Here is a 17184-nt window from a genome sequence, read left to right as displayed (position 1 = left end):
AGACACACTCCTGCCTCACAAACTATGGTCTTTATTTCATGTAGTCATCACATAAATTCTCCATTATGGAGTTTACAACTGTTCTTGGGAATGTTGGACTGAGAAGTAGCTAGTACAATAAACTAGCTACAAGTATGCAGTTCCACCAGGTAATTACTAATTGCTTCTGCTAGTCTGGAGGAGCTGAGTGAGGGGAGAGGAGTTCTCTGTGAGGTGGAAGCTCAGCTGGAGACTGAAGCTTATAGGAGGATCTTTGGAGAAATTGCGTTTGGGCCCCCCCACCCCATGGCTGCAACAAGAGACTAAAGGATTTCTCAAACATGCAGAAAAGATTCAAAGCAACATCCTGGTATGTTTTGATGAGGAAATAATGGTATGATATAGATATGATATAAAGTTCAACATTTAAATTTTACATAATGCATCCCTTTATAAACAATCCCAGCTATTTATAAACGATTGATACTAAAGTTTATCACTGTCAGCCGGTCCTCTGATGGCGGCTTCCAGCAGGATGATCCACTGTGTCTCAGAGCTCCAATCATCTCTAACTGGTTTCATCGACATGCCAGTGACTTTGCTCTGATGGCCTCCACTGCCATCATATATGACTGGGAATGCTGGGTACGTTTGTCGTCATAAATGTACCTAGAGCAAGGGTGCCCAACGTCGGTCCTCAAGGGCTGACATCCTGCACGTTTTAGTTCTCTCCCTGGTGGTAGTAACGCTGCTTCTCAGCATGTCAATGTTTTTCTTAGGCCTTCTAACGAGCCATCATTTGATCCAGGTGCGTTAAACCAGGGAGAGAACTAAAACATGCAGGATGCCGGCCCTCCAGGACCCACTCTGGGCACCACTGACCTAGAGTGTTTCATGCATGTCTGAGAACTCCTTGACTCTCCCATGGCAACGATTCATGGGGGGCCTAAAAGCTTGCTCTCACTTAACACCGCCTATTTAACCAAAGCTCCTCCTTGAAGCCGCAGTCTTGGACTTCCACCTTACATAGCATAGCTCCTCCAGACTAGTGGCAGAGGCAATTAGTGAACACCTGGTGTAAATGGAGTCTGCTGAGCTCATCATATGAACTATTTCTCTGTCCAACTCTCCTAAAAATGGATGTAAATGGCATTATGGAATGGCTTTGTTGTCATGACATGCTGAAGGTGGAGTGTTGGAAGGAGAAGGAGCTTCTTAAAGAGGCAGAGGTCAATTTCAAGGCATCAAATTGTGAAGACATTTCTTTTAAGTCATTTTTAAAAATATATTCTGCATTTGTATAACTGAAGTAACACTGTTATTTTATTGTACTATAAGATGGCAATCTAATGGAGAAATACAAGATTTTATTTATAATGCCCTTTATATCTTCAGATGTACATAGTACTCCCCTTTCACAATCAGAATATTGATTGTAATTTATAAAAAGAAAGATCTAATCTGATTTTAAGTCAGAAAGTGAGAGAATATAGTTGGAGTATGGGAGAATAGTTCCAGGATGTGGCTCTAAACCCAGCAGAGGTGTTTTATTTTAGATGGAGAGATAGAGCAGGGCAGATGGTGTCAGGGGCCGGCAGAACAAGCCCCTCCCCTCCCCGGTGCTCCCCTGGCAGTTAGGGACTCTCACTCAGACTCTCACTCGGTACCAACACGCCTCAGTCCCGCAGCGGTACACGCTGTCCTCCTGCTGGAGCTCATCACCGGTAAGTACTCGGCTGCTCTGCGCTGGCAAGCCGCACGAGACGCTCGGATGGACCAGGTCTCTGCCGCGTGGCGTTGATGTTTGTGCACGCGCTCAGGAACACTTCTAGCATCTGGTCGGCGGGGATGGGGCGTCCACGGCGCGAGCGCGGTTTTGCCCGTTCCCGCATCTGTGTGAGTGGGATATATCCTGCCGGTACATATCCCTGTCAGCCCGGCTGGCCCGCATTAATATTAATGTGTTCCGGATGAACCGGCAGGATCCAGTCAGAACCAGATTTGTACGCGCTCAGTCATTAGAAGGAGTTTTCTCAGCATCTTTAACAAGTTTCAGAGTCGCAATGATGTGGATTTAGCCTGGGGGGGGGAGAGAGTAGAGGGCGGGAGACTAGTGGGGATAAATGAACAGATTTAACTCTACATTCAGCCTGCTCTGATCCCAACACAAATTTGTTAGTAACGTTGCGTTAAACAACATTTAGCTTCCCCTCCCTTTTTTAATGTCTTTGCTAATCAGGTGTTTGTGGCTCCAGGTCCTGTTCTGTTCCATCCAGGACTTCCGTCTGTCTGACGCCTTCAGGGCATCTGGTAAGAAATTCAAACGCACAGATCATTTCTAGGTGCTTGGATATACACAGGAGACACTGCAGGTTCACAACAATGCACCTGTGATATGTTCGACAGCTTACATAATCATTTCTTACTGACCGCCTTTACCAGTCAACTTCTGTTCCCTGGTTGTTGAAGAAGGGAAACATGCAGATAAAAGAACTCTGTAATCAGTCTTATTTTATCTCCGGCTGGAGTCTGTTCTGCAGCCATAAACTTTCATCACATACTACAGGCCTGTCTCATTAATTAATTCATTCATTCATTAATGTTGACCATATATTGATACATCTCACTAAACTGAATTATCATCTCAAAGTTAACTTAAGTAATTCAGTTCAAAAAGTTAAACCTTCATATATTTTACATGTTTATTTATGTTAATTTAGATTAATATGGCTTCCAAATAATCAAAGCCAAATGTCATTTTCAAAAAATTTGAATATTTCATAAAATAAAAAAAAAGAACGAATTTTTTTGCTTAGTTTTTTTCTGAAACGTTCAGTTGTAGTCTAAATATCAAAGGGAGGACTGGTAGTATTTGACAGCAGCTCATCGCTAAAGAAGCATGTTGTTCACAGTTCTGTGCTCAGTCATATTCATGGAAAAATGAGTGGAAGGAAAAAGTGTGTCAGGAAAAGATGAACAAGAAACAGGAATCACTGTAGCCCTGAGAGGACCTGGACTGTAGCTGGAGTCAGAGCTCCCAGAGCCTACACACAGCTGTGAAGGACCCGCACCGCACCAGAACCAGAACCAGATCAATCTTAAAAGGAACACCTTTTTTACGTCTTAGTAAAATTGCTCGCCAAAAATCATTGATACCTTTCTTGGTAGTCAATGGAAAAACTATTAAAATAATGAAGTTATTCATTATTTTAATGAATAACTTCATTATTTTAATGAATAACTTCATTAAAATGTTATTCTAAGCTTTCATAAATTTCATAAATGTGTTGTTAGGTTTGAACTTTAACCTTTACCTTTTATATTGATACTTACTGTAAAAATGTGATTTTAGTTACACTATTCAGCTATATGCGGTGTTATATGGACTCAGTAGAGTTCTAAGATTTCAGTTTCAGATCTACAGTTTTATTAATATCTTGCTTTTTTTTTTTACCTTCAGAGACATTTCTGTCTCAGTCACAGCGTAACTGAATCCAGTAGTTCAGGCTCCGCGGTGTTATTGAACGCTACAGCTGGGATTATGCAACAGTTTTCTCGTCGATGCAATTTCAGCTCATCAAGGGCAGGCCACTTCAGACTGGAGCAGACCAGTTTTAGTTAAGCTTTATCATCAACATGTTGATACACGGCCTTCAGGCACATCTTAAGCTCCTGTCAGAGAAATTAGAGGAATTACAACTATCCATCAACATGAACATTATGACATTGACAGAAGTTAATCTTGTTACTAGGATAACTTTGTCTGAAATAATCACAGAAACAGCTCTGAACACTGATTAGACAGTCAGATATACAGTAGATATGAGTTTATTAAGCACACACAACCTGGGAACCGCAAATTATTCTTCTTTGCTTCTTGTTTGCTTTATTTAATCGTGAACATTTAGAGACATGAAGCAAGATGTCAGCGTCAGCAGGTCGGAGGTCAGAGAAATCTGCCAGTGAAGTGTGAGCTGTGTGTAGATGTTGTTAGACACGTTCCTCCAGCTCAGACCGCCCATGTATCAGTTGCATGACCTCAGGTGACACTTTGTTGAGTCTAATATGATAAAGTTATCAGCATGAGGCTGAAATCCTGTTGACACAGAACAACCTGAAAGCAGAGAGCTGCTCTAGAAAATGAACGGATTATATAAAACATGTTCTAAGAACCCTCCAGCTCAGCTGATTCTTGGTTAGTTTTTCCTTTTACACAACAAAGCTTATACAGACCCCCCTTTTTGCCTGGAGTGTTGCCATGGTGACAGGTTGGCACTTCCTGACTTACTTCTCACTGTGGAATAGCAATGAGTGAGGGCACAAGGGGTAGTCAATGGTAGTCACATGATACACAAAAGACACCTAAATTTTGCTCCAGAATATCAGTGAAATGTTAAAGTGTTTGATCTCTGATCTCATCTCAGTGATCATCATTTATGTGCAATTTAAAAAGAATACTTCAGGAAGCCCAAACAGAAAACACAGGCTCTGAACAACACTTCTGGTGTTATCAGTACATTACAGAGTCTTTCAATATAATATTAGATAGAAAAGATTTGAGCAAGAACATTTAGAGATGGTACAGCTGTCGCTCCATTCTAACACACTAACGTGTTGTGTAAAGGTTATGAATGGAAATCCTTTGGAGACTACTCTGACCATCAGAGGAACATTATGTAACAGAGATCTCTTTATCTCCTTTGTGTGAACGCAACTTAGGCAGAAAACATAAAGGACATAAAATGTTGAGGCTAATATGCTGACATGAAGTCAAGGAAAAAACTGAGATGAGAAAGTTGTTCCTGATCTCAGATGTTTACAAATGGCAGAAACATCAAGTCCAGTTTTCTCTAAAAGTTATTTACAAGATGCTGGATGTCCTGTTTTTAGCTTCTGTTAGCCAATAATCCGTTGTCTGTGACCTGAGGGGTAACGGAAAAGTCCAAAACCTAAATATTATCAAGACAACATTCCCAACATGTATTGAAAATAAGTTGCATATGAGAAAATTTAGATAAATTGAAAATGACATTAAATATTGGGATGATAACTTGATGTAAATCCTCACAATGTTTTTAGGAATAAAATTTTTTATTTTGTTGTTGCTGTTAAACCACCTTAAGACTCAGGATTTATTCTTGAATTGACTCTGCATCCTCATGTCATTATCCTGAGTCTGTGACTACTTCCATCAGGATCCTTTCAGACATTTAGTGAAATAAGCCTCATCTAACTAAAGTCCCCAGTAGAGTTGGACATTTGCCAAAGTTGTTTAAAATAAAAAAAGAAGTAACTTTCATCCAATTATCTGTTGCTATGTTTAGATATGCCCAATTAACCTTTTAGCTAGCTGCAGCAAAAACTCAGGTTTTAATTCTTATATATATGTGTGCGTGTGTGTGCGCCACATGGGTTTTTTGTGGCACTAGTGGCCTTTATTCAACAGTGGCTAGACAGGAAGAAGGAGATATGCAGCGGACGTCCCAGGCTGGGAATCGAACCAGGTACCACTGGGTAGAGGACTGTAGCCTCTGTATGTGGTGTGTCTGCTCTAGCACTCTAATTCACTTTTGAGGTCACCGAGTTAAAAGTTACAGTCCTTGATAATAGCACCACCCATAGGTCAGGACGTGTAATAGTTTCCACAGCAGTTACTGCAGTAGCTTTTAATGTTTTCCAGAGCGTCTGGTTTGCCTCTCAGTATTGATAAATGTGAACTTCTGCCGATCCATTCAGGCTCTGAGGCGTCTGTTGCCTCCATTACAGTTAAGTCCAAAGTTAAATATATGGGAATATTGATTTGAAAAAAATACCATTAGAAGAGAGGAGGAAAACATTGGAAGATGCTTGGATAGCATGAAGAAGTCCTTGAGCCCTTGGTTAACTAGAGATCTGACTATTTTTGGATGGACTCTTCTATCCAAGGATTATCCAAATTAATTTCTCCATGCCCTTCTGCTTTTATCTCTGACAAAAATATTAGGAAAGCCAATTCAATAATCTTTCAGTATATCTGGAGGTACAAAATTCACTATTTATGATGATCTCATCTTATTAAAGATTATGATAAAGGAGGAATTAGAGCTTTAGATTTTGAGGCTCTGATTGGTTCATTTAGTATAAATTGCCTGAAGACCTATTTGTCTCTTTCCAACTCAACGTGGTTTCATATCCCTAAAGTCATATTTAATAAGCTCGGTGGCTTGGATTTTTTTTTTTGCTTAAATGTGATTTTGAATTAACCAAGATTCCCATTTCTTAACTTTTATAAAAAAGTTTGCATTTTTGGAAAAAGATATTTACCCATAATTTTACCCCACATGGATCCGTTTTGTGGAATAACAGATCAATGTTGGTAAATAGAAAATCCATTTTTAAAATTGACTGGTATGAAAAAGGTATTGTATTTGTCACTGACTTAACATACAATAATGGTGTATTGTTAAATCATAGAGAATTTACCAACAAATTTAATCTGAACTGTACTTGTTATGAATATCTAAAAATATCAAAGCTATTCCTGTAGCTCTTATTCATCTTATCCAAAACACCTTAAGATATTCTAATGTTTCTTCATCCTTACCCAAACTGAAAATTGGAGACTGTACTCTAACTGATAGGAAGTGCAATAATGTTGTACTTGTGACTACCTTCAAATCTAAATTGTTTAATGATTACACTAATAGTATCTTGGCAACAACAAATTTGTCTATAATTGAGAAGGCATTGTCCAGGTATGTCAAATGGCTGGTTTCACCAAAGGTTAAAGAGACTCACTTCAAAATCTCTCACAATATTTACCCAGTGGCTGATTTTTTGCACAGAAGATTAAAATTTGATCCAGCATGTTGTGGCTTTTGTGAATATCCAGGAGAATCCCTTAGTCATCTCTTTTTTTAATTGTCTCTTTTCTTGTAAAATGTGGAGAGACATTAAGAATTGGTTGTCCCTTAACATTAAGGACATCACCCATATATTATACTGTGTTGATGACCTTAATAGCCAAATATCTGACATGGTAAATATTGTCTTCTTGCTTGTTAAATATCATATACACTGCTGTAAATGGAGAGGTTCTACTGCTTGATTTGAGTTTTTTTCTTGACCAATTTAAACTGTATTACAGCTCACTGAAACATTTGAAATTTATGTATGCAAAAACAGTAACTGCCAATATCTCTATTTTCCTTTTGTTTGAAATCTTGCACTATTTTTACCATTTGCCTTATTGTTACATGCTTGTCTTTTATAGTCTTAGCCCCATGTTTTGTTTTGTTTTTTCCCTACCTATGTTCCAATATTCTTTGTACCTTAACAAGTCATTGTATACTGTTTGTTTAATATTAATAATAAAAAAAACACTACATGGTTAGCGTGGCTAGCTCTCTGCAGGGCAGAATTTCTAACAGATACGCAAAATTGCAAAATTCTTGTTTACAAATTTGACGAAGAAATAAATATTCTGCCATGGCAGCCATTGAAAGTGTGCTTCTTGTAGACGATGACCAGGCCAAGTTCGCCGCCTGACCAGCAGCCGTCAGTAAACTGTGGTTGTTTTAACATGTGAGGGCCCAGCCGTAGCTCGGTCATTCTTCTGATTATTCTGGAGCCAGGACTGTCAGCTGTCTGTGCCGTAGAGCGATTTACTGTAAAGGGAAATGTGGAGCAGCATAATCTCCTCTGCTGGAAAGCTCTGTTGATGTTTTTTGTTGCTAATTTAAAAAACAAAAAGTTGTGGAATCAGAAAATAAAATCATTTCCTTTTGTGCTGAAAACAGAGCCAGCAGTGCCTGGGGTTTAAACAAATCAAACACTATAATGTCTGGATAAAGTCCATCCATTTAAAGTAAAAGGCCAGGGTTGAGTTTCTTATCCAGATCGCTTTTCCTTTCTTTCCTTATTCCTGAAATGACTAATTATTGATATTAATTTGCCTAATATGTTTTTGCAGGAGCAGGCCTTGTGCAGGGACATTTAAGACGGTTGGAACCAGGAACTCTTAAATCAGCTGGTAAGTTTTTCTAAATCAAAATCTACCCGTATTAGCATGGAGTGCTGTGTTTTCAGATCATCAAACTAATGCTAATTAACCAGACAATGATAACCTGAGTAAATAGAAAAAGTAACTCTGAAATTAGGATTTCATTTATTCAAGAACAAAGACTTGGGGAAAGAAAAAAAAACAACAACCTTAACTTGAAAAACAAGTTGCACCATAAATGTTTGTGCCACAACGACTATCAAGCGGTGAATCACTATGAAGGAAGTTTGTTCCATTCTTCTTGTAGCCAGTCAGATGGGTTGTGATGTGATCAGATGTGTGCTTTGACTCACTGTTCCTCTGCCAGACATGATCCTTCATGATTGTTCTGGTTGAGAACAGACTTCCTGAGAAGTTGTTCAGGTGTTGAAGCAGCCGGCAGCTCCAGACCATTAGAATGTCACCTTCATGTCTGACTCAGTGTAATGTAGTTTTCCTGAAACACTGGGCCTGTTCTACACCAGACGTACAGAGGTGCACACCTCCAAGAAAGTTCATATTTTGTCTCAGGAGAATATTTATCCAGAAGTGTTGGAAACCAACCATGTTTTTCGGTTCCTGTGTTCTGTCCTCATGTGGAAGGTGCAGACCTGTGGTCAGCTGCAGACCTGTGGTCAGCTGCAGGCCTGGGGTCATCCAGTGGTTCTGCTTCCCCCAGGCTGTTCTGGTGTCAGGTCAGGCCATCTGTGTAGCAGATGGAACTCGCTCCAAACTGGGTCATACAGTTGGATTAGAAATCCAGGCTCTGCAGCAAATGTAGAGCATCAGAATAAATCATATTATGCTATCTCATGCGTTGGTGTTGATTTGGTGTTGATTTTCTTTATCTCAGGACATGGAAGAAGCCAGTGTATCTTTTTAGCGTTAAATATTCTGACCCATTCAGACGGGCCTTTGTCTACTAAATATATTTTTCTTCACCATCATTAAAATTTGCTAATTGTTTTGGGCTGATGAACAAACCAGATCCACATTTCTTCCTGTATCATTATCTTTAATTTGTAAGACTCAAAGCTTTTCCTCATGAAAAACTGATCTGTCATCCCTCCATCAGCTGAGGGCCTCTCATTCTCTTCCTCCTTCTGCTGCTGCTGCTGTGGAACCAGAGTAAAACTAGTAGCTGATGTAAAATACAAAACTGTTGATTGGATCAGATAAAGAACTGAAATGACAAAAATGGACAAAGAAGGAATCAATACAGTAGTCGGAGAGCGAGAGTCATTTTCTGGGCTCAGTCTATCAGGTAAAAAACTGGTAAACAGTTCTTAACCTGATCGATGTCCTGGAAACACATAAAACCCATGGAGATCTGTCGTTTCTCTGTTTGTGCGTTTTTTAAAAACGCACAAACAGACTTTTAATTTGTTCAATCTTACGTTGGATTATTTTTCCTACATGTTTTGTGAAGCACCTTGTGATTTTTATGTGTGAAAGTTGCTACACAAATAACATTTTACTTACTTACTTACATACAGTATGTTGCTTCTCTGCCTCAGTTAAATGCCCCATAATGTTTCACCCCATTACTGCCGCTGTCACAAGTATGACACGGCCAGCCCTCCTGTCCGGCAATAAGATGGAAACAAACATCGGTTGTTGATTTTGGCCCAGTTTTGCTGTATTTATCAGACCAATGTATCACGCATCTGTAATAAACATGTCTCCAGAGTACCAGCCTGGTTCCTGAATGAGGTTCCAACAGTTAAACATTCAGACCACATGCATGCAGTGAGCTGGATGTTCTACATCCGGGTGGCAGAGACTGTGAAGCCTCTGAACTGGAGGGAGAAGCTCAGTGTGGACAGAGTGCAGCAGAAACTGGGGATGGAGCTGACCATCAGATCTCTGTCAGGTTACATGAGGAGAAGATCTGATGCGTTTCATAAAGACTCACCAATCAGGACGCAGCCTCTCCCAGCATGCAGAGCAGGGTTCCTGGGTTTCAAATCAGAACTTTGTGTTCTGATTTTAGCTCCTAACAGTTGAAACTCCCAGCTTCCCCAAGCCCCTCCTCGTCCCCCCTCCATCACTTTGTTATGCACCCCCCTTCTGTTGCAGCACCCCCACCCTTCCCCTCCCCCTCTCAGGCTCATAGATGCAGTCTTGTGTAACTCTCGACCTAAACCAGTTTGATCCAGTTCATGAGTTGTTGCCAAGAGACCGTCTGGGTGTGAATGCATGTGTGTCTATGGTGTTTCTTCTTCTTCTTTTTTTTTTTTTGGTATGTGCCGTGTGTGTGTGTGTGTGTGTGCGCGTGTGCGTGTCTGAAGGGCCGGGTTTTCTGTTGTATGTGAAGGCAGTTAACTGGAATGTTCCTGTTCCTGCAGCCTGCGTTACGTAAGAGCTGAAGAGCGAGGAGAAGGAGCAGACAGCCATGTCTGTGTAGCATTCTTCCTGTTTACTGGAGGCAGATCAGAAGCTGGAGGTTCTGGTTCTGTTGTTGTTCTGGTGGAGATCTGGGTGCCGCTCCAAGTTGCTCTCACATTAATTCAGCTCGACATCTCTGCCCTTAAACATCAGCGCCCCACGCAGCTTTAATGTCAGCAGGTTTTACAGAAACAATACTTTTCATTTTAACATGATTGAGATCATGGACTGTGAACATACGAATGTTTCCCTGGAGATTGTTTGAGCAACAGGAAGTAAATATTAGTTTGCCAGCCAGTTGATGGATCACCCATGTAGTAAATATTTGACACATGACCTCCTGATTGGCTGTGATCGGAGGAGCCGGCTGGCTGCTGGTCGCTCTCCTCAGCCGGCCCGGCGGCCAATCGCAGAGCTCTGTCACTTCTCATTTTTCCTGCTCCCTCTTTGCTCTGACTCAACTCCTCATCACTTGATTTGAAGCATCGTTCCGTCTGTGCCGGTCTGCAGGTGGCTGAGTGAAGTCGGTCGGTGAGCGCCGTGTCAGCCGCTGTCGCTCTCCGCTCTGTGACTGTTTGGTCATGGCGAGCTGCTTGATCGGCCGTCAGCTGTCTCTCTGCGTGCAGAAGAACTTATGGCTGAGCTCTGCAGGTAAACCCAAAACAACAACCCACCACCCACTCTTTGGTTCTAGCGTGTTCTTTTTGGTTTTTTAACAAGGACAAAATACATAAAAGACTAAAAATACCACTTTTTTATATAAAAATTGGATTTTAAAAAACAAAATGTACAGACCTCTACACATCTACAAAATAATATACAAAAATCTAGAAATGCATTGTGTTCATGTCAATTATTACACTTTAAATTTTAAGTGCACATTTCTAGATCGATTTGTTTTATATATTTGTTTATGTCTCTCTTTTCTGTCTTTGAACAACAAGTCATTTATATATGCGTAATTTTGAATTGTTGCAATATAGTTGTAAGGTGTTATGTAGTATTATTAATTTACTGAAGAGATAATCTCAGATTTGAGCTCAAAATTGTTAGATGATTTCTCAGTGCATGTCTGCATATTATGTTTTTATATATAAATGTTGTATTCTAATATGCAGAATAAAACAATTCCACTAAAATATTGAGGAACCGAAGATAATAATACTGATAAGGCACGTTTCATCAGCATTAAAGCTGATGAAACGTGGGGTCTGTCAGGCAGTATTTGGGTCACCATCATTTAGGCATTTTTACAAGATGGAGAGCAGTTTTCATTATAAAATAGAATTGTTATTGTGAGATAATAACTTTCTACTATCTCTTCTTCTGCCTCTCTTTTACATGATGTTGTGTTCCGTCCTTGTTTGTGTGACACTGGGCCCTGATGAGTGCAGTAGTCCTCTTTCTGGGATTGAATCCCACTACCCTCCTGTCACATGTTGATGTGCCCCTGGGCAAGGCACTTAGCCTCAACTTACCTACTGATCTGCAAATTGGTGCATGTGTTGGATGTGGTTGTAGTGAAAAGCGCTTTGATTGGTCAGTATAATTCAGTCATTAACCACTGAAAGAGTCAGATTAATGTGGCATTTTGAAGTGTTTTCAGGTGAATCTTCAGTAAGCTTCAGTCCTGGAGTCCTGGATGTGTTCAACAGTTCACGGAATGATCTGTGTGAATGTTTGACTGACCTCAGGATGTGCTTATCAGAGCTCAGGAACAGAGCCATGTGTCATTGGCCAGCTGTGCTGAAGTCCAGCACTCTGAACTAGAATAAGAGTCGGTGACAATAAAGCGATGTGTGCTGGAGGACTGAGCTGGTTTAAACCGCTTCCTTTAGTTCCAGTGAGGAACTGCCAACTCGGCTGACAAATTAACAGATTACAAGAAGCAAAGTTTGTCCTGCTTCTCTGAGATCCGGCCGACCTCCGGATATAAACTCCATTTATGGACTCACCTTTAACTCATTCACCATCGCTGGGTGAACTCTGACCCTTCTCAGATATCAGCCTCAAAGAACTATTTGTTCCAATCAAATTCTAGTTAAAGCATGTCAGAAGAGTAAGAAGTGTTGTTTTCTACTTCAGTGACAGTGTGGTCTTTAGTTCTGATATACTGGGTTCCAGATGTGCATGGGGTGTACTTTGCATTTGAAGAAGGTCAAATTTCCATTTATTTCTCCTAAAGTTAATCTGAAGAGGGGGCTTGAACAACACAGAGGGATTCTTTAAAGGTTCAGATAAACATGAGAAAAATGAGATCATAGGTTAGACATGTTCTTTACATGACTCCAGATCATATGCAGGACGGCGATAGGAGTTTGCCTTGCATTCGGTTTGTGTCGTTGTCACTCCTAGACACTTCACCCACCTCGCCTGCTGGTGATAGTCAGAAGGGCCAATGGTGCAAAATGGCAGCCTCACTTCTGGGGCAACTGTGGCTACTATCCAGTAGCTTGCCATCATCAGTGTGTGAATGGGCCCTTTGAGATCTTAATTTGAGACATAAATTTTATGGGCTTATAAATAATATTGATTATTACTATATGGAATAATGTTGGTGGATGCTGCATCAGACTCTGTTGGTTTATTTCTCTGTACCGCCTCCCTGTGTACTCTGTTTTCATTAAATCCTGTTAAATTATTTTAAATGGGAAGCATTATGTGTTTTACAGGCACATAGTGCTGTTTTATAGCATAGCCATGTAACTATGTCACCTTAAGTTGTTAAAGAAATGCTATATATATATATATAAAAAAAAGACTTTTAAAACATTTTTCTGTGTAATTGAATGACTTTAAATTCAATTTAAAACTCATGGTTTTTCTGAAACTCCACCTTAACAAAGTCATCACAGCATGGCTCCTCTATCTTACTCAATTCAATTCAAAAATACTTTATTGATCCTAAAGGGAAATTAAATGTTTTGAAACTCATTAATTCAAAGTCTTCAAAGGGTTATTATAGATAGTGATGGCTTTTGGTAGGAAAGATCTCCTGTAGCAGTCTGTATTACACCGAATCTGAAGAAGCCTCTGACTGATGATACTCTGTTTTTCCAAGACAGTCTCATGAACATTTTTACCAGCTTTTCACTGAGAAGTTGTTTGGTTGGAACTGCAGATGCACAGTTCTACCAGGTGTCTGCTAATTGCTGCTGGCTAGTTTGAAGGAGCTGAGTGGGACAGGGCTGCTCTGTGAGGTGGAGGCTTGAAAACTGCAGCTCAGAGGAGGAGCTTCATTCTCAAAGGCGGAGCTAGGTCCACCCAGGCAGGTGTTTTGCACAGCTCAGTGGTTACCCTGGAGATTAAGGGATTTCTCAAACATGCCTGAAAGAATCAAGACAACACTTCAGAGGGAATTACATTATTACATGATGTAAAGCTAAAAAAAAAAATTTATTAATATTATTCTGCCCTTTAACTAGTCATAACCTTTTTTCCAAAAAAAGCTGATGGAGCTGCCTGCCTTCACATCATTAGCTGAAGCTTAGAGAGTAAAGAGACATTTGTTAGGTAAAGCAGTTGGTAAAGTTGGCCTGGCAGTGTCACATTACAGCAGCAGCATAACAGAGGAGCAGCCGGACGTTCATCTATACACCTGATTGATGCCAACATTTGGGGGCCATAACAATCTACATTAACCTTGAAGTTATTCTACTTTAACTTCAGTGTAGATGCATGAACATAGAGTGTCTCTGTTCATGTATTTGTTCATTCATTCACTTGAATGTGTTTCTGTCAGGGTGCCGCTACGTCAGTAAGGCAGCAGCGAAGGCGCAGGTGGAGTACGACTATGATGGACCCTTAATGAAAACTACAGTTCCTGGGCCCCGATCACAAGTAATGCAACCTTGCACAATGTTACAGAGGCAAAAACACAGCAAATCACACGCAAGCACTCAAAAACAGAGTACCTCCCTCAGGTCATATGGAGTGTTACAAACCTTGTTTTGTTTTCTTTTATCTTAGGAGCTGACAAAACAACTGGGAGACATTCAGGTGAGTGGGAATATTTCTGTGTCAGGCCTTTTATTTGATATATTGTAAGGCCCATTTTCACATTGTGGGGACCCACTGCTCCTTATGGGGCCCAAAAGTAGTTTCCCATAAGAAGAAATGTTGTTTAGGATCAAAGTGTGGTTTGAGTTCAGGTTAGTTTTAGGTTTAGGCAACAGAAATGAATGAAAGTCAGTGCAAAGTCTCTGTGAAGATAGAAAGACATGCTCTGTGTGTGTGTGGGGGGGTGTGGGTGCGTGCATACGTACGTGTTTAGCTGTTCTATGTAAGACCTTCTGTAACATATTTACTAACCTGCTGCAGATTTATGGACCTTTTGGGGGCCGAAGCCTGGTCCTAGTGTGCTGGGCCCTTTTCTTAGGGTGAGAAAGAAAGAGAAAAGAAAGACGAGGCTTAATGCAGAAAGATTGTTGTGACGACTTCCAGAAGGCGGAGTGTTGGAAAGTACCATTTCAAGGCATTAAACTTTATATCAAATGTCTTTTAATTTATATTTGACATTTATTGCTTTTTCAAAACAACTGCAGTAACAACTGCAGTTGTTTTATTGTGCTATAATATGGCACTATCTGTCTAGAAAATACATAATACTAGCCCTTTATAATGGAGGATATGGGTGGATATAAACTGTAACTATTCTAAAATACTCTGATTAGTTGTAAATTTATTATTATTCTCCCTTCCATGTGAACTGGTGTAAGGCTGGTTCTTCTTCATACATATAGCTCATCAGTGTGTGTGTGGTCAGATTCATCTCCTCTTGTATTAACTCAGTGAACCAGTTAAATGCCCCCTGCAGCACAGCCGCTGTTCCACATTCCACTTCTCCAGGAGACACGGTGCCTCTGCAGAGGCCTACAGCCGTCCTGGCTCGTCTTTACACTAACCGTGCAAACATTGGGAAAACAACACTGATTTAGCACTAATACATTTATTTATGATTTCATATTCTTACAGGAGCAGAAATTGATATAGAAAAAAAGTCAAGTTTCAGCACCAAAAAGTATAGAAACATGCTGTAAAATATAAAACACGGATATCTTCTCATGCTCCACTAAAAGTATAAGCCTGCTAATACATCTGCTCTGTGTACACATGATCACTAAGGCCAGCGCTAATGAAAAGATGGAGTTTCTGTAAGTGGAGTGAGCTGTAAGTGAGAGCCACCTCTGGTCTGTTGTATTGTGTAAGTACAGAGCGAGCCTCTCGGAGCCTCCTCTTCGTCTTAATTACTTTATCTTCACACAAGTTATTCAGTCTGCAGCTTAATGAGGGCCAGAGATCTGTGTGTGAAATAACACTCATAACTGATCTATTATTTGTTCTGTTGCTTCACGTCTAGACATGATCACCACAGAACAGATTAGGATAGAAGATTTTATTGGTCAACAAAGGGAAATGATTAAACTGCATTGATATATGCGTATGGTTACTGTCTGTAAAAAGTGTTTGCCTAGGAGTCAAAATTTGTAAATTTAAAAATTTAAGTCAGTGAATATGTATAAATGTAATATTTGTTTTGTGTTTTTCAACTTGTATACATGTGAAATCAGAGGTTATCTGTAAGAATACAGAGGTCCAATTTTAAGGCATTAAATTATGTAGTGAAAGTTCTATTAAGTCATATTTGATCTCTCCAGTGTTCCATAACGTCTGTCATTATTAGATCCTCAGGGTTGAAGATTTGTATTTCTAAATCTCTGATCTTTACTTGGAAAGTTGTAACTTGTATTCGTAACTTCTAAATTTTTGTTTTCACAGATACAACTTCTGATTTCACATGCATGAATTGAAAAACATGGAACAAATCCAGATGTTGCGTTTTGCATGTTTATTGACTCAGCACACATTTCATTGAGCTTGCCCTGCAGGTGACACGACCTCTGCCGTTCTTGTTGAGCCGTTTGAGTTGTTCTGCTGTTGCCATGGTGTTGTCACTCTGCACTGAAGGTTGTTAAGGTGGTTACGGTGGCGATGCTTTCAGGAACATAAGGAAAAACTAGGTTTTAAGCAGATTATATGCAGAAGGGTAAAGACTTTTGTAAATTTATATAAAAATTGGAAATAGTCATTTTAAGTATTTTCTTAAATGATGATATATTTCCCAGCCCAGTGTGATAAACGTTTGGATCTACAAGTTTCTTCTTAACATCACCCTGGTAGACTTTGACCTTTGGTGGGGGGGGATGCACTGGTGGTGTTTGATTAAATGTGTCGACATAAAATCAAACTCTTTGGTCGGTTGTTATTTTTAAGTATTAATTGTATCAAATGTTGTTGATTGGGTTATAGTAAAACCAAACGTGTTTGTTTGCAGAATGTTGGTGCAGTCAACTTCTTTTGTAACTATGAAGACAGCAGAGGAAACTACCTGGTGGACGTGGACGGCAACCGCATGCTGGACATCTACACTCAGATCTCCTCCATTCCGATTGGTTAGTAACACAAAATCCAGTTCAATCATCAGATCCAAAAAATAAAATAAAATAAACTCAGCAATGCTTGATTTTTATTTAGGTAAGTCAGACAATCTGACCCCTGACTTACATTTCCATCTCTTTATTTACTACATTTATGTACTAAACTTACAAACGTTGTATTTTTATTCCCTCCACAAAATAGTTTTTTTTTTTTTTTTTCCTCTTTGAAATGTCCCGTAAATGTCACCACATTCAGCCACGTTTGAAAAAGTTTGGTTCTAAAGCACAAATCCAGACGGCTGCCTCTGTGAAACCACAAACCCTGCTCCACCGCTCTCTGACTGTCATCCCCGATCTGCA

General features: G+C 39.9%; 1 protein-coding gene and 1 long non-coding RNA gene across 6 annotated transcripts in view; one reads left to right on the top strand and one right to left on the bottom strand.

Moving 5' to 3' along the window:
* Window positions 1-562: 562 nt before the first annotated feature.
* Window positions 563-1610, bottom strand: LOC116735758 (uncharacterized). Its single transcript, XR_004342421.1, has 2 exons — window positions 862-1610; window positions 563-648 (listed from the first exon to the last, which is right to left on the bottom strand). It is a non-coding gene; the product is annotated as an uncharacterized LOC116735758 (long non-coding RNA).
* The window catches only part of abat (4-aminobutyrate aminotransferase), a 30251-nt gene continuing 14641 nt past the window's right edge, over window positions 1575-17184 (top strand). The window contains exons 1-7 of one of the 5 annotated variants that reach the window (XM_032587831.1): window positions 1611-1703; window positions 2219-2289; window positions 7931-7990; window positions 10898-11038; window positions 14130-14227; window positions 14357-14386; window positions 16722-16839. In XM_032587831.1, coding sequence (XP_032443722.1) covers window positions 10969-11038; window positions 14130-14227; window positions 14357-14386; window positions 16722-16839 — 316 coding nt within the window. In that variant the 5' untranslated portion in view covers window positions 1611-1703; window positions 2219-2289; window positions 7931-7990; window positions 10898-10968. Of the gene's footprint in view, window positions 1704-2218; window positions 2290-7930; window positions 7991-10890; window positions 11039-14129; window positions 14228-14356; window positions 14387-16721; window positions 16840-17184 lie in introns of those variants that run through there. The other 4 variants (XM_032587833.1, XM_032587835.1, XM_032587834.1 and 1 more) reach the window with 4 other exon arrangements.

The sequence above is a fragment of the Xiphophorus hellerii genome, chromosome 16 (assembly GCF_003331165.1).
Source record: "Xiphophorus hellerii strain 12219 chromosome 16, Xiphophorus_hellerii-4.1, whole genome shotgun sequence".
Taxonomy (NCBI): Eukaryota; Metazoa; Chordata; class Actinopteri; order Cyprinodontiformes; family Poeciliidae; genus Xiphophorus; species Xiphophorus hellerii.
The sequence above is the reverse complement of the archived record's forward strand: the minus strand, read 5'-3'. Positions and strand labels throughout refer to the sequence as shown.